General features: G+C 37.8%; 1 protein-coding gene across 6 annotated transcripts in view; it reads right to left on the minus strand.

Annotated features, from left to right (window-relative positions):
* Positions 1-2348: 2348 nt before the first annotated feature.
* The window catches only part of QSER1 (glutamine and serine rich 1), a 36522-nt gene continuing 15761 nt past the window's right edge, over positions 2349-23109 (minus strand). For all 6 annotated transcript variants that reach the window (XM_090142100.1, XM_090142097.1, XM_090142098.1 and 3 more), the window contains 10 exons: positions 18699-22385; positions 15964-16253; positions 14361-14477; positions 13633-13766; positions 11527-11738; positions 10817-10954; positions 9609-9706; positions 8098-8250; positions 7015-7110; positions 2349-6445 (listed from right to left, as the gene is read on the minus strand). In XM_090142100.1, coding sequence (XP_089998226.1) covers positions 6305-6445; positions 7015-7110; positions 8098-8250; positions 9609-9706; positions 10817-10954; positions 11527-11738; positions 13633-13766; positions 14361-14477; positions 15964-16253; positions 18699-22385 — 5066 coding nt within the window. In that variant the 3' untranslated portion in view covers positions 2349-6304. The remainder of the gene's footprint in view (positions 6446-7014; positions 7111-8097; positions 8251-9608; positions 9707-10816; positions 10955-11526; positions 11739-13632; positions 13767-14360; positions 14478-15963; positions 16254-18698; positions 22386-23109) is intronic.

The raw sequence follows: 23109 nt of genomic DNA on the forward strand, positions 1-23109 counted from the left end.
CAGGGGCTGGAAATAAAGTCAGAGCCAGAGTTACTCGAGAATGACTTTGAGGAAGCATAAGGAAGCAAAGACTATTAGCAGTGTGACCAAAAACACAGCAGTGTGCCTCTGCTTTCCCAATAAGCAATACCGATTGTTGTCTTACGGACTTTCCAACTCCTGCAGAAGTCTTCTGAGACATTCATTTATACAGTTTATTCATTTATTACAGGCAGAGATTGAATACAGTGTGCCTACATGTGCTCAGCATTGCATGGTCCTAGCAGCACCGTCTGGGGAAAAGCTCCTTGCAGAACAGTAAAGATTGGCTGTCATCTGCACTCCAGAAACCTGATCAACCAGAAGGCGCAGTGCGGAGCACCACCAGGCACAAGGAATTGATATGCTGGGAGGTTCCGTCGGCGCTGCCCCCTGGGAGTTACTGTTTCACAGATGAGCTAAAGTACCCAACTGAACATGGCAACACAAACCCAAATACATTAACTTAGCTGAACGTGGGCTTGGGTAAATCCACAAAATAATTAAAGACCTGTTCTCACAAATTGACACAGCCATGGAGGACCCGAGCTCAAGCCAAATAAGCTTGGTGATTTCCAGCTGAAGCACAGGGTGGTGGTAACTTAAACTTGCAGGGACAAGTCTCACGGCCCTTGTTCTTGGAGTAAGCAGCCAGCAGAGCACCAGCTGAACAGGACAGTAGTAGCAGATTTAAAAAAAAGAAAGCAGGAAAGAGCAAGAACTCCAGATGGATTTATCAGCCATAAGTGAATTCCTGATGTTGACCATCTATTTTCACTTATTGAGAAAACAGCTATACAAATTCTATCACCATTTACACTTAAGGCTTGTGTTCTAAAGCAGAGGAATGAGTTGGGTTTTTTTGTGTTTTTTTGTGGTTTCCTTTTTGTGGTTTTTGTGTGTTTTTTTGGTTTTTTTTTTTTTTGTTTTCCACTAATCCATAATTCACTTCTTATGTTACTGTACAATGTGCAGGAGTCAAAACCTGTGTCATGTTTGGTCAGGCCGCTAAGTTTAGGATGAGAAAGGGCTCTGGAAGCACTGCCTGCAGGGAGCCTTGTCACTAACTTGCAGAATGAAAAAATAATTCCTGGCCAAGTAGCCTTTCTTTTCTCCTCTTCTTTGACCAGCTGATTCCAGAATTACAACACTTGGATTCTCACACGTAAGCTTTATCTTCAGCTTCTTTTGTGCAAAGTCCATTGAATGCAGTCGAACTCTCTCTCTGGCTGTTTAACAACTGTTGGACTTTGCAGTGAAGCAAATGAAAAGCGTTCTCTTATTCTTTCTTCTTGACAGCAAAAAGTTGGTCAGCAAAAAGGTTTCCGAATCCACCAAGGCTGCTTTACTCAGTGAAATCCTCATTCTCCCAGAGCTTTGAATAAGTTACTAATATGACCTAACCACGTGATAAAACTGTGCTTTAGCTTTTATTCAGTGATCACAGCATTTGCTTTGTTGCTGCTGTAAAAATGTGGTAAGTAATGCACAAAGAAATCGTATTAGCAGGCACCACAGGTAGAAAGGAGGATGCAAATTAACATAATTATACTGAAAGGTTTTGCTATCGCAAGCCTCCAAGGCTCAAAATGCTGTGGCATACACTCCCAGTTATATAGGTTAAGATTCTAAGTAACACACGTAAAATAAAAAGAAGCCAACAGAGACTTAATCTGATAATAATCTGAACTGGAAACACCTGTGGAAGAATAAGCATAGCAGCATAGCAGCATTTGGAATTGAATTTTGGTGTGGGAAGCAGCTCTTACACAGAGGACCATTATAAAAATATTTTAGCCCTTCACATTCACTTTTTCCTTCAAGTAAGTGGCTCAGAGAATGCTTACCACGCATCTTATGGCCAACAATGAGATTATATGGGATTTCAGCCCTCTGTGTGCAGCAAAAATACTCACAAGAAAGTATCTGGAGCAGTTCCCTGTAAGTGAAGGGGGGCAAGAGGAAAGGCAAAAACCCTCCAGCACCATTTTTCCCCATACGTACACACAGGCAGTCTTCAAGTTAAGAGAGAAAGAACGCGAATAAAACAGGATAGCAATAAAGCAACCGAATCACAGAAGTCATCTCTTCTCTGGCTCATCATTTCTCACATCAGTTTAAGAACTGGCAGATAGACTGTGAAAATGAATGCAAAGCACTTACAACTCAGAAATGTAATAAAAGTTCCTCAATCCATGCTATATAATGAAAAAGAACTAGAACTGCATTTTTTCATCTCGAGATCATAAAAGTCTAAATCGCCATTTCCTCCCCAACAAACTCTTCAAGTCTCAATATTTTAATAAGAAATGACTGAGAATTTTGAGGTGTTTGTTTAAAAAGTGTTTTCACTTTAATGGGTTTAGTTAATAACATCACAAATGGTACAAAAATGTGTCCTTTTTCACATTTCCATACATTGTATTACGGACCACCTGAAAATCTGGACTAAGAACATATCAAGTGTCTGTTATTAGCCCTAGCCTCTTTTTTTTTTGTTTTTTTTTTCCCATACGTAGAGGAGATATGCAGAAAACATGCATGTGTTAACAATGACATGTTAGGATTAGCTTAAACAATAAGATATGACAGAACGTGCACACTGCAATGCACGTGTGTGTAATAGAGTGTGAGACCCAATGTCACGTGTTAGCAATGAGAAATGAAATGACCAATGACACACCGACATTTTGTGACCGTAGTTTTAGCTTTTCTGTTTTAAAATCGTTTTAAATAGTAGTAAATATTTAAATAATATTTAAAATATATTTCCCTTACGGAAATCATTTACTTGGAAGACAGCCTGTAAGATTTGCCTTTTTAAAAAGTAGTATTTCATTTAGACAACATATGAATACGATACACGTCACAGAGCTCTGAAGATCCTGAAGTCCTTAGCCATTTTCAGACACAGTTTTTCAATCCAATTTTGTCTCTGATGTTTTGCTAGCAAAACTTTGGAAGTAGCATCTCAAAGAAAACCTGCCTTTAAGAGAAATACTGTATTTCAATACAAAACGAACCCAATGTAAACAGGGATGCCATACTAAAGGAAATGACAGTGGAAATAAAAAATAATATTTCATCACACGATTACTTTAATTGCTGCTTTGCTAATTCGTAGTCTAAAGAGGGTTCTGTTCCTTTCTAGTGCATCTTCTCTTGCAGACGCGAGTGCTCAATTTCCACTGTTAGATGTTAAAGGATAAGGACGTCGCTGTTGCTTCAAGAAAAAGACAGAAAATTGAGCTGTGGGTGCAGAGTTATCTAAAACGCAACGAAACAAAGTATTTGTGCAAGAAAAATTATCTGTACATTGACAGTTTTTCTAAGTTTGCTTCAGTATAAAAAAAACCTTTTCAATCCCACTAACAAAACTTTATTCTTGTTTATCATCCTTCGCACTCTTGAGAGTTCCATGCTTTTTTTCATCCTCAACGGTAAACTAATAAATGCAGCCACCATGTTTGTAGCCCAAGACAAAGACGGAAGCTCTGTTACACCTGCAGTAGTCTGGGGCAGTTAGACAAGTTTTTTCTCTACAGGCACAGTGCTTGTTTAACTGGCCTGGGGAATGATCCAGCCAAAAATAAGCCAGGTCATCCTCTCCAGCACTGCAGAGCATCCTGGCCATTTTTGTTTATTTATCTCGACGGTTGTCACTAGAATTCACCTTCTTATTAAATAGGGACAAACTACTCCAAAACCCTCTCATCTCTTTTTTCTTCAGTTCCTAAGGACTTGGATGAAAACAAACAGCTTCCTAAAGCTACTTCTAGACTCAAAATTCTAGAGGAGCTGTAAACTAGTGGAATAGAAGTCTTTCAGAAAGCAACAAGATTTCTGTTAGTTGCTCTCAGTCATACGAGGGAGGGAAAGGAGACACAGAGTCCGATGAGTTCTTTACAGTCAAGGAGACAACTCCTGTTCCCTCAGTCTGCATCCTAACCATTCTTAGCAGTACAGCCCAGGAAGACCCAAACTACGTTGTTTCACCGACAGGAGACCACAGAACACCTTTTGTGCAGTTAAATCTCTCTCTTGTATCTATGCAGCTGGGAACTGCTGCTGCCATTATCCCTGCCAATGAGGGAATACCCTAAATAAATTTGGGAACTCATACTATAGATTAAATAGTACAAGAGGCACATAGCTACCATGTCTCCAGTTGGCATATTTACAGTAAACTGATTTGTAGCTGATCACTACTGACGTTGGCAACTCTGCTTCACGTGTTAACCACAAACTTTGGCTCCTACTTGGTTCAACACAGCGCGACTGAAACAACCGCAGCCCTCCAATCCTCGTGTCTACCCTTCTGCACACTGTAACAGTGAATTAGCTTCACAACTGCTCTGACGTTCTGCACATCCTTCCTAAATAAAAGCCCATGTCACTCTCCTGGATTATAGCAGACATCACAGTAGCACAACGCATCTGTTACCTCCACAGCGACCTCCCTTTCTAAAGCCGACGCGTTATGACGAGGCTTTGAAAAAGGCAGAGGTGCACAGCCATCTCTGTTCACTGTAGTCTGCATACCAGTTTTAAAGGAGAATTATTGCTTTTAAAAGACAAATAGCTTTGGAAATATGGTAAACATCCTATACAGTTCTAAAACTAATCAGCTAAAATTCTGTACATACTTTAATATTCAAACCTATTTGATTACTCGAGATCAAATAATTGCATTTTTACATCTATTCATTAAACTCTTCATAGTTCTAAGGTCTAATGAATATTTAACAACTAAATAGGATAAAAACAGACAACAGGAAAAAAGGTCACACGGCATGAACATTATTTCATTTGGCCAATGAATAGTGAACCCTGCTTTCTTGGCTGAAATTAAGGCACTAAGTGGCAGTTAAAAGACAAAGGAATTATTTTTTCCTATGTTATCTGGAAAAGAACATGGCATTTTTTTTTTTCTTTTTTTTAGGACCCCAGTAAATATCCATTCTGAATGACTCGGTAAGGCATTCTGTTGGCAAATTTAAAGAAAATGTTCTCCTGATTAGAGCCCATTACATTCATTGTCTGAGAACGACTAGTGGCACTACTGTTAAACTGGAGGGACAAAAAAAGCTACAAGAAAATGTCTGAAGACTTGAAAGGCACCAAAAAGAGAACAGCTCTGCAACTGCCAGTTCTACCAACAACTAGGTAAGCTGTGTTTAACACTGCATATAGTCTATTCAATCAGCAATCTTTGTTGACAAAGATATAGTAGTTCCTCATTTAAACTCTCAGTTAATCAAGTGCTACTTTAGTAAGAAATTTATTTTCACGTGTCAGAAAATACTTGCAGTGTCTAACACAACTACACTTAAAAACAAAACTAGTCTAGTATGCATTATTCTGGTTAACACTGAAGCAAACCTGTATAAACAAAAGGGTTACCTTGAGATATATAGTTTACAATATGAAATCAACATATAAATGAATAGGATTTACTGAAAACAATGGAAAGTATTACAAAGATACATGAAACAATTTTAACCACAATATTTTCTCTGTGAAAAATACAACTATTAGTGAGATAAAATGTACAATTGAATTTTTTTTTTTTCCAAAAGAAAAAAAAAAAACCGCAGTATAAAGGAAAATATTTTTTTTCTTCAAAACAGGGAAAATAGTTAAGGTCATTGTCTTTCATTACAATATAATTTGACACACAAAAAAAGCAGTCATAGGATTGCACCAACTCCACGTTCAGTCTCCTGAACATGACAATAGTAAAAGGAGTCCATAAAGCATAATGACATTTCTGGATCTGATGATGGCAATACATGTTCACAGAAACTGATGTCGCTCCGGCTCTGTTCACAAAATGTACAAAACTCAATTTGGTAGCCAGACACATGTACCCAATGCTGACTTTTCTGTTGCTTAGTCAGAGATGGAAAAATGTCGTATTTTAAGTGTTGGTATCTTTTTAGCAGTAAAGAAAAAAGAATATGTAGTGCATGCTTTATCATTTGTCAAAAACATTTCTGAAAATAAAACTAGGTTATCCAATAGTTCACAAAAAAGAAAAAAAAAATCTTCAGATTAAAAATGTGGTTAGGTTTACGTTCAGTTCCACCTCCAAAGGGCGGATTTCCTTGGCAGCATCACTTTTCCTTAGCAAGAGCCAAGGCACAAAGTTCCATAAAGAGAAATAAAACTGCCTATGAAGAAGAACGCAGCCTGGCTTTGTAAAAGAAATCAGAGCCTCTCTCTGAGCTTTCTGTTCCATCAGATTAGTGCCGAAGAAAAATGTGAGATTTGGAATACATTTCTGTTATGAGCATTTCTGCTGGACACGATTCAAAAGTTCACCAAACTTTTCAAAAAGATCCTCCACCCATTTCATATTTTTCATGCACAGCTGCACAATCTCTTCCTGTCCTAGATCTGCACTCTTCTTCTGAACAGAAGAAATCTATTTTGGAGAGAAAGAGAGAAATGAGTATACATATATACATATGAGACTGCCAGGATTTCAGATTTTTTGTTTTTATATAACATTCTGTAGATAAATACCACCCTTCTTTGGAAGAAAACCTTTACGCTTTAAAAAAAAGAAAAGCCCTCCCCAAACTGTCCTGTTAATCACTGAGCCAGACCTCAACTCTTGTGGTTCTGCTCCCTGGAACATTTCAATCAAGGATTTGCAGAAAAACAGAAAGGAGTGGGCATTTTAAGACAAGAGAAGCTGCTAGATCTCTCAAGTTACACGAGCTACTAAAATTCATTTAATTTGCTTAGAAAACAGTGAAGAATGCTAACCTACTCTGATGCAAACTGATTCCACACAAACTTCTTCAGCCTCATCTCATCAGCCTCATCATGAGCAGCAGTGCTCTTCAGGGGCAACATATGCACTCAGCATACCCTTTTGTCTGTGGATTTAATTACTTCCTTATGGCAATATCAAGAGTACAACAGCACCTCTGTACTTCGACTTCCCAAACAATTGTAAACATATCTCAGAAAAACAGCAATACTTACCTCCTCTTTACATGTCAGATATATATGATATTTGTAATGATGGAGTGAGTGATACAAAGAATACAACTGTATTTTTTCTGGATCTACTGTAAACTCCTGCAAAAAAAAGTTTTTTTTTTTCAGATAAATTCAGGTTACATCTCAAGACAGAGACATGACAGACATGTCATTTTGTAAGTAATTTTTTTTCAGTTCAGAACTTGAATACTTCATTCAAATAATTGCTTTGACGTATTCTGTATGCTGTAATTTATACTATGTCATTCTCATTATCTTGTATCTCCCCGTTCCCTACAAAATCATTTTATTAAAACCAGCTTTGAGAATGCTCTCAGTGCTTCCACGTGCACTGTGACTGAAGTCTAGGACCAGTAAGACACCACTTTGAGAACTACTGCAGGAAGGTTAACAATTTCCTATCAAAACAGCTGCACTGCAAAAAAGCATACAGACTGTGCATTCGGTAAGTACAGATCAGCTCTACTTAGATGTCATTTATCTAGCCACCTTGTGCCACTGTGAGCAGGAATGGGCCAGTATCTAGCAAAACCCAATTATAGGGTCTCTCCAGGAATGCTACCGAAACAAAGTGTACATCTCAAGCTTCTCCCTCCCCATCCAACTACACAGACCAGTTACTGCCTGCACGAGAGAGGCAGCACTACTACTTCATCTTTCTGCAACCTTGAGTGGTTGCCACAGAAGATTTCCTGTATAAATACACAGGATAAATGTATAAATGCGTAAAATGCATAAATGTATAAATGTATAAATATACAGGATAAGAGCATTTGGGTCTAAATATAGTAAAGATGTGCAAACAACACATTGCAGTTCAAGAATTCAAGTAGGGGAATCCTTCTGAAATGTTTTGATTATATTTTATGGAATATAACTTTAGAATATAATAACTGCTGGAATATAACTTTTTTTTTTTTTTAACAGAGTAAGCATTATGTTCAAAGATTTTATTTTTGATAAATCTAGAGTGAAAAATCTAATACACAAAACAGTGTTTTACACAAACACGGTTATCACATTCGAGGTCAGATGGTGGCAGCAGCAAACCCTTTGAACACTCACCTGTGCTAATTTAGTGGTTGATTTAGAGGCCCTCAGTGTTTTCTTGTTGTAAGCTTTACCATTCATTTTGATCTTAGACACAGATGCTCCACCACTTTTTGTCTTAGAATCCCGAGTGATCACTGTGAGTTCAGGAAAGATTTCCAAAGCGCTCTTTGAAGAGAGCACATAAAGAGAAAGGATTGTGAAAAATTCAAGAATGGGCACCCACTGACTGCTAACTTCAGTGTCTGATTTCTTTAGTAATACAGTATCAACTGTATGCAGTGAAAAAAAATCATTTTATCCATGCTTTTTAGTGCATATTCCAACCGAATGATACTCAAGATAATGATATTTTTCACTTATTTTTGCCTCATTCAGCTGAAATAGAAGCAGGCTTAATCCTTGTCAGATTAACCCGAATCTTACAGGAATATCAAACATTTTCCTCACCAATACAAACATGTTGGCAAACATCACTGTTTCATTATCGTTCATTTTTTGGATAAAATATGAACTCAAGTACAAGCTGATACTTTCATAACAGAAGACAAACATAAAGGGCTTTTTATCTTGCAATTTACATCACAAGCAGATTCCTTAGCTTAGATCCAGAACTCCATCAACTTCCTGAGCTCCTATTGTGAAATTCAGGCTTAGGCTAACTTTAGAGACAGGATTGATATGACACCTCTAAGTGAACACACAGCAAAGCTATCACATTAGTCATGAACTCCAACTGAACAAGAAGCGTTAATTATATGTCAGTATAATAGAAGGCACTATTATTATTTTCCCTTAAACTGAGGAAAAACATAATAAGCAACTTCTCATTTTGCACGTGTTGTGAATGTAACTAGAATTCTAGAAATTCATAGCCTACTTTAATTGGCCTATCTTCTCTGCATAGACATGTCTAAACGTATCAGCTAACAAGTATTTTACTAACACTGAATTTTTACCACAAACAAAAAGCAAAAATGGAGGGCTAATACATCCTGCCTCTCTGAGGCTCTGTCTTATGTTTTAAAAACATGCAGCCCTTCCCTGTGTGTCAAACAGTTCACAAATGAGTTGTTTTTCGGTCATTCTGTCTGCTCTTCAAGCTACTCTGGTCACACTATCTCCTTCACAGAGGTCCAGACATCTGCTCCACAGTACAGCTTTTTAGGGTACAATTATATTAAGATTTTTAAGCAATCAAAATCACTTAACCAGCAGATCTAGAAGGACAGCAAACAGACTTTCTTTTGACAAACTTGAGAAGCTTAGAAGGAAGAATGTTTGAAAATGAATGAGAAAGCATGGCGAGCAAAACCAGAACTTTACCTTAGTGGTATAAACACCTCGATCACAAATGTTCTCCAAATGCCACACATAAGCACTGAATTTATAGCATCTCTCTTTCAAATCCTTATTCACTTCTGTTACAAATTTGCCTTCTGGGTTTTTAGTTGTGCCTGCACGGTATGTATTCAATGACTGGCTTATAGTATTACTTTAAAAACCTTAGAATTTAAAGAGAATACCTTGAAAGTATTATCCAAGCGTAATTTGGAAAGCAGCCTTCTCCTATTGTCATTCAACATGCCATCAATTTTCCTCATATGAGGCAAAAGTAGCTCATCTAAATGAGTTTAAAAAGTAACACAGAATTATTAAGAGAGACACAGTAATATGAGACAACACCTACAACTCCCCAATCTATTCTTCTACCTACTAACATAAAATGTGGAACTCAAAAATAATGCAATTTGTTCGTAGGCAGATTTTAGAAGTTTGAGACTTTTTCCCCTCCCAATCAGACCGATGTAGATATCATGCAGCTTAACTGCTGAGTGCTGTTCAGATCCTTCTCTAACTTTTTTTTGCTAAATGGAAAAAGTCAAGAGAGAGCAATATAATCTTAAACCATTTTCTAAACAATAATTCTGCGCAATAAAACTGGCAGTTTTATGAAAACCAAATGCATGTTTTTGACATTCTCTGATATAGGGGGACTCTTGTTTATAAAGTCAAAGTCTTTGCTCTTAGTGAGACTGCTGACATAATGAACAGGGTATGTAGATCCTTGAGGTAATAAGTACATTGATGCACAGCCAGAGCAAAATGGGAAAGAACAGTATAGAAAATAAGTTAATTTAAATACAGGTGAAATGATTGGTTTTTTGAACCTTTAACTTTATACATGAGTGTTTTGCTAATTTTTGAGAAATTGAATAGTTTTGAATTTTGTCTTCTGGAATCCACCACAGTAGTAAGTCCATCAGAAGTTTTTTCCCTGATGGGAAAATAGAATACAATTGTCTTTGACCAGAATTTCAAGGTTTTGAAGCACGAAAACCACAATTTGTAATGGTAGAAAGAACCAAAACTACCTAGTTATTTATCTGCAATTTATCGACAAGAAAATGCACATACCTGTAACACTGTAATTTGAAATAAATGTTTTTAGGATTTTAAAAGACAATAAAAGAAGGGCTCAATCTGACAAGTCAAACCTAACAAAGCTGACAAAACAGCATTTCTGAGTTACTTTGATTCCTCAAATAGACAGTGCTGACAGATACATTTATGTATGCGTGTGCACCTACCCAAATCTGAATTCATTTCATTACACAAGCAGTAAATATATCACATAAATGTTAAGTAAATAGGACAACAAACAAAGAAACAAATAAAAAACACCCAAACCCAAAAATCTAACAAAATCATACAAATTTTAAACATACTGTACCATTGCTCTTTTCCAAGGCTTGCATTGTGTCTGGATCCAAGGCAATGCTAACAAGCAACTCCATATAGCTCTTAAAGGTCTCTTTCATAGCTCTTGTGTTCAGAAAGCGAGTAACAAATGGAGGTGGAGGTACAAGCTCTGAAAATTAATGGGAATAGGGTGAACTTTCTTTCCTAAGTATTCCACAAATATTTTGTGCTTTCTTGAAAACTGGAGGCTCTCTCTCATAAAACATAAGTGACCCCTACTGGTATCCCAAGAGATTAAAATCCATTACAATCAGAAATAACAGCAAAACTAAGCACACAAGGAAACAGGTACAAACAACAAATTAGATACAAATGGTACATTTTTGTTGTTGCTATTGTTGTATGTACAATTTCACCTATCTGTATTCAATTGATTGTGTTTTAGAAGATGTAGACATTTATTTTTCCATTACTGTAGATGAAAGCCCTAGAGGAAAGGGATAACAAATAACTTCCTGACCTTACTTCACACTTGACATTTAAGTAGTGAAAATATGTTTAATTGATAAACTACAGTTGAGGCAGCTGTTGCACTCCATTTTGCACGGCACTGTCAAGTCTGTTTATTAATTAATTTGTTTTCTCCACGAGGCTACTAAGAACAATTGGCGAGATTTTTTCCACGAGATTATTTTCAGTTGTTCCAATAGGTTAAGATGCTAACCACAGCGTATCACTCACCATCTTCTTCACTTTGGGCCTCGGGTGAAGAATCAGACTGGGAAGATGAGAATTCTTCTTTCCACTTTTTCCTTTTCTTTGGCGGTGGTTCAGCCTTTACTTTTGGCTGCTTAGCTTTGGGTTTCACAGAAGAGACCTTTGTTGCTGCTGGTTTTGGTGTTGGTGGGTCAGGTGCTTTGTTGTTGCTACTACTAGGTTTGCAATGAATAGTCCTGCAACAGCATGAGTAACAGCTTGATTGAAACAGTTACCACACAAGTCTGCAATTTAACAGAAGAGCTGCTGGCTTCTTTAACCATGAGATATTCCCTGTGGATTATATACACTTATTTTGCTGTCACATGTAATTAGGACATATGCACTATAATGGCACATTTTTTTAATATGATGCTCAATAATTACTCTCGATTGTCTATAATTAAACAGTATGTCAATTTTATAGCTAGATGACAAGCACAGCAAGTTCAAATTGCCCAATATTAGTAGAATTTATAAGCTACAGAATTCTGGGGCTAATATTAAAGCAGACCATAATGAAAAAAAAAAATCAGACTCGACAGACTTGAACAAATAATAGCAATTAATGATCTCAGCTGACAAAGTGAATTTGGAATACGGTATCAATACAAGGATGATAATTCCAGAGGAAGCACCAGGTATTGAGGACTGCAAGGAGGAAGAAGACAACTCCTCTCCTTTCTCTTCCTAGCACTCAAAACAGGAAAACAATCAGGAAAGTTTGCACTTTAGGACCAATAGAAATTTATCATCATCTGAGAACTCATCATCTGGAAACAACAGAAGAAAACTGTGTGATGCAGTCAGTTGCTAAATATCAATGCAATACAACTTTGAGAATATGGGATGAATACAGGTCTGGCAAGTGTCAAGCAATTTCTCATTCAAACATGAAAGCAGTGAAATGTACTATTAACACTATTGATATCTTCTGAAATCTTCTGAATTCCAGTGATCTGACGGAAATGAAGACCTCCAACTGACAGGGGTAGAAACAACAGATGACAGTAGGATGGTTTCAGAAATGGAAAGCCTGCCTTAGAAGAGGAATGTGAAAGAGCTTCCAGTTTAGTGATACTGAAATGGAATTTGATGGCTCTCCCAAAATATATCAGTGCAGTAAGAACATCAGGGAAAAGCAGAAATAAAAGTCAAAAAACTGTACTAGAAAGAGAAAATATGGGTACAAGCTAATCCTGATCGTATTTTGGCTAAAAGACAACATTGTTTCACAGCACTGGACAAACAGGTCCTGGAACAGTTTTCTGCAGTCCAGGAGGAAAAAAAAAAGTACCCAAATCTCTGCTAGTTTTAAGCAGACTGTGATTATTTCATGAAATCAGTTATCTGATGAAACTGCTTTCTTTGAGAGAAGAGAACTGGACTTATAAACCCAGTCACTGCCTGAAAAAAGAACGCTATTTTTTTTCCCATTACTGTTTAATAACATCTGATTAAAAAAAAAAAAAAAACCTACATTAAATTTGAAAAGCCACAGAGAGAGAAAAGCCTCAGATAGCATCTGAAGCTGCGGGAAGATAAAATGAACTGAGCATGAAAGCACAGAAAAGGCTGTATAATGCAGATTCCATGATCTTTTGCAAAAGTACAACCAACACAAAATGCAGCAGCAGAGACCTTTGCAAGCATACTTAATAGTATGCTGGGTCAGGTTGGTCACTAAAGCAATCTAGAAAAGCATACCTACCTTGCAGAATCAACAAGATAGGAGAAAATGGCAAAACAAAACCAAAACAAACAAAAAAAAAGAAAAACAAAACCACACACCAAACATTATGCCTGCAGGCTTCTATCCACATGCTGAGTATCAGTACAGAAGAACACAAAAGCACACTGCATAAGGAGCTCTAACACCTCAGAAATTCATGATTACTACAATCCACAGACTCCAGGTAAGGAAGTCTGGATATGACAGTAATTTACACCTCGTTTCTTAAAACAAAATACAGTTTCCAGATTCCACTTAAAGATGAATTAAAATAGCACTGAGTTATAAGCCTTGTTTATTAAAATAGGTTCCTAATACAAAAACAATATGACAATAAAAAGCAAGCTGAAATAAAATACCTTGCAGACTGTATAGGCTTGCTTCGTGGCTTTCTTGAACATACTCTAACATATTCCTTTTTGTTTGCATTTTCAATGAACTTCACATACACTCGTTTGTATTTTGTTTTTGCGTCCCCGAAATAGCCGAGATACTAGGAAAAGAAATAACATTCAAGTGCTTCTGTTATGCAGAATTATTTAGCTTAGTAATTAAACAAGAAAGATGTTAAAAATAATCAGTTCACATACAGTGATGAGCCATCTCACAGCAGTTATAATTTAACAGGAGTTATTCAATGAATTTCAAATACTGCTTATAACGAGAAAATGAGGCCAGAGGTACTTTGGGCTTTGTTTTCTCCCTCTATTTAATAAACCACAGCTCTACTGTTATCAGGATTACCTGCTGGCAAGGGGTTACTGGTTGAAATTCTACCCTACATGTATCCTTCCCACTGAAAGCAGCTGGCTCACCAGCCTGCCTCCACTCGCTTTATTCCAGTTGTGAAAAATTGTTCCTTCACCCAGAGTCGACAACAACAAAGAATCCATGCCCCAAAGCCAAGATCTGTACGAATCTACCCATTTAGATATTTTGAAATAATTTTTGAGTAGGAGGAAAAGCTTTTTTTTTTGTAAGGATGCTTTTAAGGATGTTGTGTCAAAACTGCACGTTATTTTGCTTTCTAGTCTTCCATTAAGGAATTCAGTTGCCATGAATCTTCCTAAGGAACATTCAGACTCACACTGTTGGTAGCAGCAAACTCTCTCTGTCCATCCCGCACTTCAGGAACAAATTTTTGCAATAAGGCCTTCTGTACTTTCCAAATAGCTGGAGGCTCCTTTCCTGTTTGCAAAGCAAGCTGTAAGAACAGAAAATTATTTGCTAATAACAATGCTTGTTCTTATCTCACGGGTGTGTTTGTGCACTGTTGGTTGGTTTTTTTTTTGAGCAAGTTATCCAGGGATAAAATGGAAATAGAGGTAATTCAAATTCCAACTGCTTATCACATGCCGTTTTTATTGAGATAGCATGACATGTACTACAGTGAGCATAATGGTCTATGGACTTCACCTTCAGAGGATGGAGCTGTGCCAAACAGCCTTGCCTATGCTCAGTGTCAGAACTGGCAGATCCTGCAACTGAGTCACAAAACTGCAGTTTTTAAAGTATGACACTTCCTTAAAATTTGATGTCCGTTTGCTCTATTAAATACGTTCCTAACAAAAATGCAAAAACCAAAACAAGCAGCAAGAAAAGTTTCCAGGGTCCCTAGAAATTCCATAGCAGAAATCTGCAGTATCTATGATATTACAGTGTGATGCCCATGGCAACATGAAAAAGCAGCATTCAGTACAAATGAGTGAACTGGACTTTTCAGCTCAACTTTAATCCAGAATTGACTCTGGAAGACTCTTCTTATTCATATAATTTAAAAAAAACAACAAATTATGTTGAAATTAGATTTGAAATTATTACCTGTAGTGAGAACACTCAAATTACTAACTCAAAAACTCTTTTTGGAAAACATACAATCAGGTATAGAAGCACTTTCCTAGGAACATTTAAATGACAAGAAGAAAAAAAATCCACTAAACCTGAACTGTTTTATAAATGACAAGAGAATGTTTTATTTTAAAGCTGGTAACATTAATTTGATAATGTTACACAAATTAATGTGAAACTTTGGCTTGAGAGGATGAACACAGATAAGTAACAAAAAATATCAGCATGCACTGATGCAAGAATTGCAGGCTATGGTAAGATCAAAAGAAAAGGTAAGCACCCACTAGAATGTGAAATGGAATGACAGTAAGAAATAAAAAGGCAATAAGGAACCTTCCTATAAGCTCCTGTGAAAAGCTGCACTGGTTGCTTATGGAAGCCATTTCAATGGAACCACTGACACTTGCGGAGCCATTAAATCTGAACCTCTCCCAAGAAAGAAAAAAAGACAACTCCCAGACTGTCCACAAAAAAGCGTTATTTTTTCAGCACCTTATCCCTGGGAGCCCAATGCAATCTTCAACAAAAATAGCCTCTCAGTAGCCTATGGAAAATTTTTGTTATATTAAAAAATACAAAAGTTACTCCAAGTTTTAACAGAAGTTACCAAGATAGAGATTTGCATTATTATGGATAAAATGGGCCACGTACACTCAAAATACATTCATAACCCACTCTAGAAAGTTACCTTTGAGGTAACTTGGCAGCAAACAGAGCAGAACATCAATCTGTAGCCTCTCCCCTTTCAGCAGTTTGTTGGAGCTAAGTTAATACAGAGGTCTTTTGGTATTTTATTTTGGTTGTGTTTTTTTCCCAATGCTCATAGGAAATGTTTACATTACCTTTAGTGTCTCTATATCTTCAATCTTCACTACAAATTCATCACGTTCTCTGTACATGCCCTCTCCTCCACTGTCCGTATTCTCCTCCTCAGTACCTCCTTCTATTGCAACAGTCGCCTGGATCTTTGCTAATTGGTCAGAAGTCCCAGCATCCTGTTGAGCTGCTTTTGAGGAGTCAGCTGAACTCATTTTCTCCTGCACACTGACTACAGGAGATGTCATCTGTGGCAATTCCTGCTTTATTGTAGCAGCAGTGGAGGCAGCAGAAACCACTGCCACTTTTTCAGCTTCTGAAGCAAATAAATAAACAAATAAGTTATCAAGAATTAGCAACATGGATGGGAACTAGATTTCTTTTCTCTGTTACAATACACATAAAAAGCACGCATTCTAAGCAAAACACCTATGTGAAGAGCTGAATATGATCGTTTACTTGGTCACAACTAAGCCATTAACAAAATTAAGATGTTGTAGCTAATATACCTCTGATTGGATCAAACTCAAATCTATTAGCATCTAGAAATAACAACAAAGAATGCCTTAGGAAACAACTTTATAGTTACAGACACGTCCAACGAAAATACTGCTGTGCTGTGTGAGACAAAACTTACAACACTGAATGGTGCTTCCAGACTGCTGGTAGGTAAGGACTTTGTAAATTGGATTAAGGAGAGAGAAATACACATGAACTATGAGAACATTTGCCCTGTAGCTTTTGAGCATTTATCAGTTATATCTTGCACTAATGTAACTGGAAGTTTCAGGTTGCAGTTTGGGTAATATCCTGATAACCTGCCAGTGTTAACAGCAGTAATGAGAACTGACGGAAAGAAAAAAGAGAAATAAATTCTTCGCTACATCTCAATGCCAAAGGAAACTCCCACCCTTCAAAATGATCATTCTTTCCCACCTGAAAAAAATTAGGATGCTTTACTTAGTACTCTCCTATACACATTAGATTCAACATTTATTTGCTAATCAAAAAGAAATCAAGTTAAATAAGCCACAGGGTAATTACTAATTTCACTAAGAAAACTGACTTCAAATTTAAGAAGGAGAACATTTTACAGTTATTTGCAATCACTGTTAATTGTTGACTTGTTGAAACAAACAGAAAAAATGTCACATTTTGATAAAAAATAACAAAAATAAAATATCAAATTATCGTGTCAATACAAAGGCTGTATACCACACAAAGACTCATTAAATCAATTCACTAAAAACTGCTAAGCCATTAAATACCTTCTTCTGCATACATCATGTCCCATTATTAGAAATGTTTTTATTTGTTCATTGTAACAGCTTTAATAGACACAGCATTATTAGTTCCCCAAGTATATTTACATATTCTTCAGAACAGCAAATAAACATATATACATACACACTTCATACTAACCACAAATGACTGCATTTTAATTTTTGTCTTTCCATACTTGTGTGCAAACAGAGAGAGGGAGGAATTGCTAGAAAATCTGCAGAACACCAGCGTATGGAAAAGAAGTCATTATGAAATATCTTGTATTCTGTACAAAGTCTTGTATACAACAAAACAGGAACCTGAGTTAAAGAATCTACCAGCATAAATACGCCATCCTTATTAATAATAAAGACATCACAGCACTGTGAAACAAAGCCTTGCAAATACAAATACCCATGCAACAAAAAAAAACCCTCTGAAATCCTTCCTTCGGAAGTCGTACACAGCGTGACGAAAGTTAAGATGATCAGAAAGAGACATTCAAACCATGTTGCTGTCCGAATTTTGGCTTTCAAGGTGGAAAAAAATCACCACTTTCTTCTTTAAAATGCTTCTTAAATTGAAAGCTTATTTCTCTTACATTTACTTTTACAGCTGTGTGATCAACTGGGTAGCTTTTAATTGCTTACCAGAGAAAATGAATTTCACTGAAAAGATCTAGTTAGGCAAAAAGATGCTGTATGTCAAAAATACCTCAAAACAAATCAGCATCAAATAAAAGCTATGATTGCAGAAAGCATAACATATAGCACTATGTATAGTCATACAAGTGGAACTGAAAAGCCAAGCAAATGGAAAACTGACTCATGCTGTCATCGGTGGTTGCTGTCTGTTCTGCCCAAAACATTTCTCAGCTTTTGTTCTTCTGCAAGCCACAGATCAACATGAGACTACAATACTCTGATTAATACCGCTGAAATAAACGGGCTCCCATCTCAGACATGACTAGCTAACTCAGCAGCGCTCAGTTTAAAAGCTTTCAGAAACATTTTCTGTACAGCTGGAGCACCATAGGAAGCAAACATTTAACTCTGCCCAGGAAGAACTCAGCCTTTGCTGACAGAGTGATTCACTAGTTCTCTTGCTAGAACTCTTCGAAAATACATTTAAAACCAGTGGATGTGACGGTTTGTTGAGGTTTATGGATGACAATCACACTGAGCATTCTGAGACAGAGGAGAGAACAGACACAGAATTCCAAGTCTGGGCTAAAGCAGTTTTTCAGCATTAGAAGAGTCTTACATAAGCAGTGTGAAAAAATTTATTGACTTATTTTCCAACTGTGGACAACAGTAGCTTAAGTCATACTCAGCACAGCTTTTGAACACAACTCTTAATTACGGCTGCAAATAAAAACAAAGTAAGTCAAAACATTTACCTGAGTTAAAGATAGCCAAGATTTTTCTTCCCCCATCCCCTTCTCCACCCTGCCAGCTACAGAATCCAGCAACGTATGCACTAGCAGCAACTGGTTTACCTGATTTGTTCTTTCTGTCAGAAGAATCATCCAGGGCTGACAACGCAGTAGAGATGCTCTTCTGAAGATCGTGGTTACCTCCCACAGAATCATCCTCATCAGAAGAAAATGAAGGCAGCGTTTCTAAATTCTTCTTAAGTTCCTCATCAGCTTTTTTGGTTGGACTTTCTCCAGTGGCCTCAGAAGCTGCAGGTGCTGCTGCTGGCGTAGGTTTTGCGGGTGACTGCAGGCAAGGGCCACGAACTATTTGGGTAACCGGTCGCCTAGTCCTGTTTGGCATTCGCACAGCTGGAGCTGAAAACTGTTGCCTAGGCCCAGACTTGAGAAAGTCTAAAAAAGATGCAATGAATCCTGTTTTGACTTCAGGCTGTTTTTCTTCAACTTCTTTAATTTTTTGCCTCATTCTTTCCTGATGCTGATACGTATCGTAACAACTTTCAGAAACAGGAGAAGAGTACATCAAACAAGAGTCATTTCCTCTTGAGTTTTGACGTTTACACTGTCCACTTCTTTTTATCTGTTTCTGAATTGCACTGTCTTCTTCTGCAGCATTTTTGTTTTGGCTTTTTCCTTTGCTTTTTTTCTTCTGAAGGTTCCCTTGACTTAAATCTTGGCATTCTTCCTCAGCCCCACTTTGGGGCACAGGCAATGATTGCAATGGACCCTTTGACTGGTTACCTGCTACCGTACCATCATCACCACTCATATTAAAATCATTCTCTGAAGCAGCACTTTCTTCACTTAGACTCTTACCGCTTGAAACAAAGTCTAGGTCTCTTGCATTCAGTGTACCTTCAGCAGAAACATCGTTATCTTCTTCAGATTCACGACTGATGCTAGACTGTTTCTTAACTGGGACAGCACTTTGTTCTTGCTCCTCCTGACCAGGGCCGAGTGTGGGAGAGGTCATTCTTGTTGGTACATTTTGATCAGAAGCATCAATGTGCTGATGATTAAGGTTCACAGCTTTTGTCTGTATTGCTGACACTGGTGTGAGATTTATAGTGATTTGGCCTCCATTAAGAGAAATATTATTTATGCTTGCTGGCTTTCCAACTATAGCAGACGAGGCATTGAAACCAGAAGATACATGTCTCACATCCATTGATCGGAACTGTGTTTTAGACTCCTCACTGTTTTCAACAGACCGGATTTCCTCTTCGTTAGATGCTGATTTGGCAAAGTCGGATGGTGTCACTCCACAGGCTGCTGCTGTTGCTGCTAGGATATCATCTACATTGGATAGTATATTCCTCTCATCACTGAGAAGCATAGATTCTGGGAAACATATTGAACTAAGAGAAACAAACTGATTTTTTGAATCATGTTGATTTGTCTGAGTAAAATGATCTTTTGTTGCCAAATGTTGCTGTAGTGGTTTTGAGGGCTCAGAAATGTCCATTTTCATTACTTCTGAATTTTGAGTATGAAGCTGTTGCTGAGAATGACCCCCATTGCTTTGAATAATATGGCCATCCATCTGAAGGAAGGGATGTGTCACCTGTTGAGGACTCTGTATTCTTTGCACTTGTGGTGATACCTTTGCTTGTCCTAAGCCCGACTGCAGGATTGACTGATGCAGAATCTGCAAGTCACAGGTTGACTCCAGAAGCACCTGTGCACCAGGCAAACACAGCTGATGACCATGTCTCAAAGCATGGGGCTGCACCTGCGGAGTCGCACTAATGATTTGGCCTTGCTGTTCTGAAGCTTTATTTTCATGTACCTTATGCATAAGAGAACGTTGCTGGTTTAGTTCTTTAGAACTCACATTTACTTGTGCTGACTGCATTAAATTAGCTGTTTTTTTCATATCATGGCTTAAATTAGTGATATGGCCAATATGTTGGGAGAGCTGTTCCACAGTATTAGCCATTCTCTCATCCTTTTTTGTTCCTTGAAGCGTGAGTCCAACAACTTGATCTTCAAGACGAGAGTTACTTCTGATTACACTTTGAGAGTATCGGTCATCTGCTTTTGTGACTCGATAGGATGCATCCTGAGCACTGATTTCCTCATCAGTTAGCCTTTGGGTGGAAGATTCAAGAGAAGCTTGTCGTTGCAAAGCCTGCACATCCTGCATTGACAACTCTTCCTCTTGTTTTGATGATGCATATAAGTTAGAGTCTGATTTCCTTTTTACGTATGTTTTAGTTTCTGAGGAAGGCCTGCTGTTCTGCAGCGCCTGTGAATGAGCTGGGGATGCAAAAGGAGGAGACTGGACAGATGGCAAAAACTTTTGAGACTGTGGCGAGGAGGATTCTTGTGACTGAGCGTTCTGGGAAGAATGCAAAGAAATATAGCTCTGATTAGGACTTGAGGCTGGAAGAGTCTGTATCCGAGGAGAGGCAGAAAAGGGAAGAGAAGGTGACGTTAATGCTAAAGACTGCCCTGAAGAATAGCTTTCTGAAGGACTAACAGCTGATAAAACTTGCGATTGAGATGAAAAGCTAACTTGGGATTGGCTAACTGGAGATAAACCCTGAGAGTGACTAGAAGAGTAACTCTGAGATTGGCTGACTGAAGAAAGTTCCCTTGTCTGTGGAGAGTAGTTCTCATTTGGAACTGAAGTCAGAACTTGTTCATCTGAGGAGTAACTCAGAGTTTGACTATCGGAAGTAATAGTTTGTGACTGCCCAGAAAAAGTCAATGTTTTGTACAACGTGGGCAGCTTCTCAACCTTGCTGGATGAGAAATCCTGCGAGTGACTGACGGGTGGCACATTCTGAGCCTGGGAAGAAATATAATTTTGAGACTGGCTGACTGACAACAGACTTGGCAGCTGTGCTGTGGAATAGATCTGTGCTTGGCCTGTAATGACAGAACTCTGGTTTTGTGCAGTTTTAGCATAGCTTTGTGTCTGCACAGGGGGAGCTATGCTCTGAGGTTTGGGGGTCTTTGTTGACCTTGGAGGCTGTTTTGTGGAACAGTTTTTCACTTTTGCTGCAGAAGCAGATGGAAAGCCAGGTGATGGAACTGCAGATGCGTAAGACTGAGCAAGTTCCACTGTGACTTGAGAAGTCTTCTGCTGTGGTCCTCCATTGCTCACCTGAGTAACATCTCCAACTGGACTGCAGGATAATGCTGAGTGCCTACACGTATCCTGAAAATTAACTCCACTTGTACTCGTTAAATAGCTGTGTAGGGAATGCTGTGAAACAGTCAATTGAGCCTGAACAGACTGAGTACTTGAAGGCCGCTGATGGTGTTTAATAACACTACATTCTCGCTGAAGTGCTCTATCGATAGAAGCCGTGGAACCAGTAAAGACAGATGTGCTATATGCCTGAGAAACCTGCTGAGGTCCTCCAATGGTTGAAGGCAGCAAACTAAACTGAGGCTGCAAAAGATGGGGTGCGGATTCTTGAGCAGAACGATATGTTGAAGACTGAGGTGGTACGCTGGTACTTAAAACAGAACTGCCTAGGCGCTCAAATGTCAAAGCAGCTGGAACAGTGCCTTGTGATGTTTTGATCTGTAATAAAGGATCATGGGTAGTTAAGAGGCCATTTGATGTAGCACTGAAAGTAGTATCTTGAAGAGTAAGAGAAGGAGTAGTAGCAAAGTTTCTACTGCTGAACGTGTTTGGATGCTGATAAGCCGATAAAGCAGATGTTGGTGGAAATGTTCCAGAGGTTGGCAACGTTCCAGTAACAAATAGTTCTGTGGCTGTTGAGGAATGCATACCTGGAAAGAAACAAAAAACATAAAGGGAAAAAGAACGTAAGGGAGCTTTACAAGTTACAACTCTGCATTTTGATAAATTATTTCACTGCAAGATCTTAAACACAAATATAACAATCTCTAGAATTGATATGCTTTTCAACAAAAAACATACAAAGAGAAGCACTTATTGTGGGTAACTTCCAAACAAGAAGTGAAGTTCAGCAAGAATTCCAAATTCTATACCTACAGTGGGTTGCCCACGGAAAATAACTTGCATCTTTATCATGCAAATTTTGGATTAAAAAATGGTACAAGAACAATTCTGTTTTTAAACTGAAGGCTCTTTTGAGTTTAAAAGGAATTCCTAGTAGAGGACAACTGATTAAAAGCTCTGGACACTTATAATATAATGTAAGCAGACAAAATTACATCATACTAATCATAATACAGAATTAAAAGAGCAATTTCACTCTCTCCAATACTTCTGTAGTTCATTTTATATGAAACACCATTTTGGAGCATATAATGGAACAGCTGTATGTAATTCTTAAAAGAAAGACTTTAACTTTCACTAGAAAGAATAAATAAATAATTTGTAAGCTTCCTTAAATTAAAGTTCTTGTCCAAGTGAACCACTTATTTGCACCCTAACACTGCTATGACAGACTTGCTTAAATGCTTACTAATAGAATATACTATTATATAACTGAAATGACAGTGTACAATTCCCCCGTAAGCTCTGGTG

This window comes from Phasianus colchicus, chromosome 5 (genome assembly GCF_987193195.1).
Source record: "Phasianus colchicus chromosome 5, bPhaCol1.hap1.1, whole genome shotgun sequence".
Lineage (NCBI taxonomy): Eukaryota > Metazoa > Chordata > Aves > Galliformes > Phasianidae > Phasianus > Phasianus colchicus.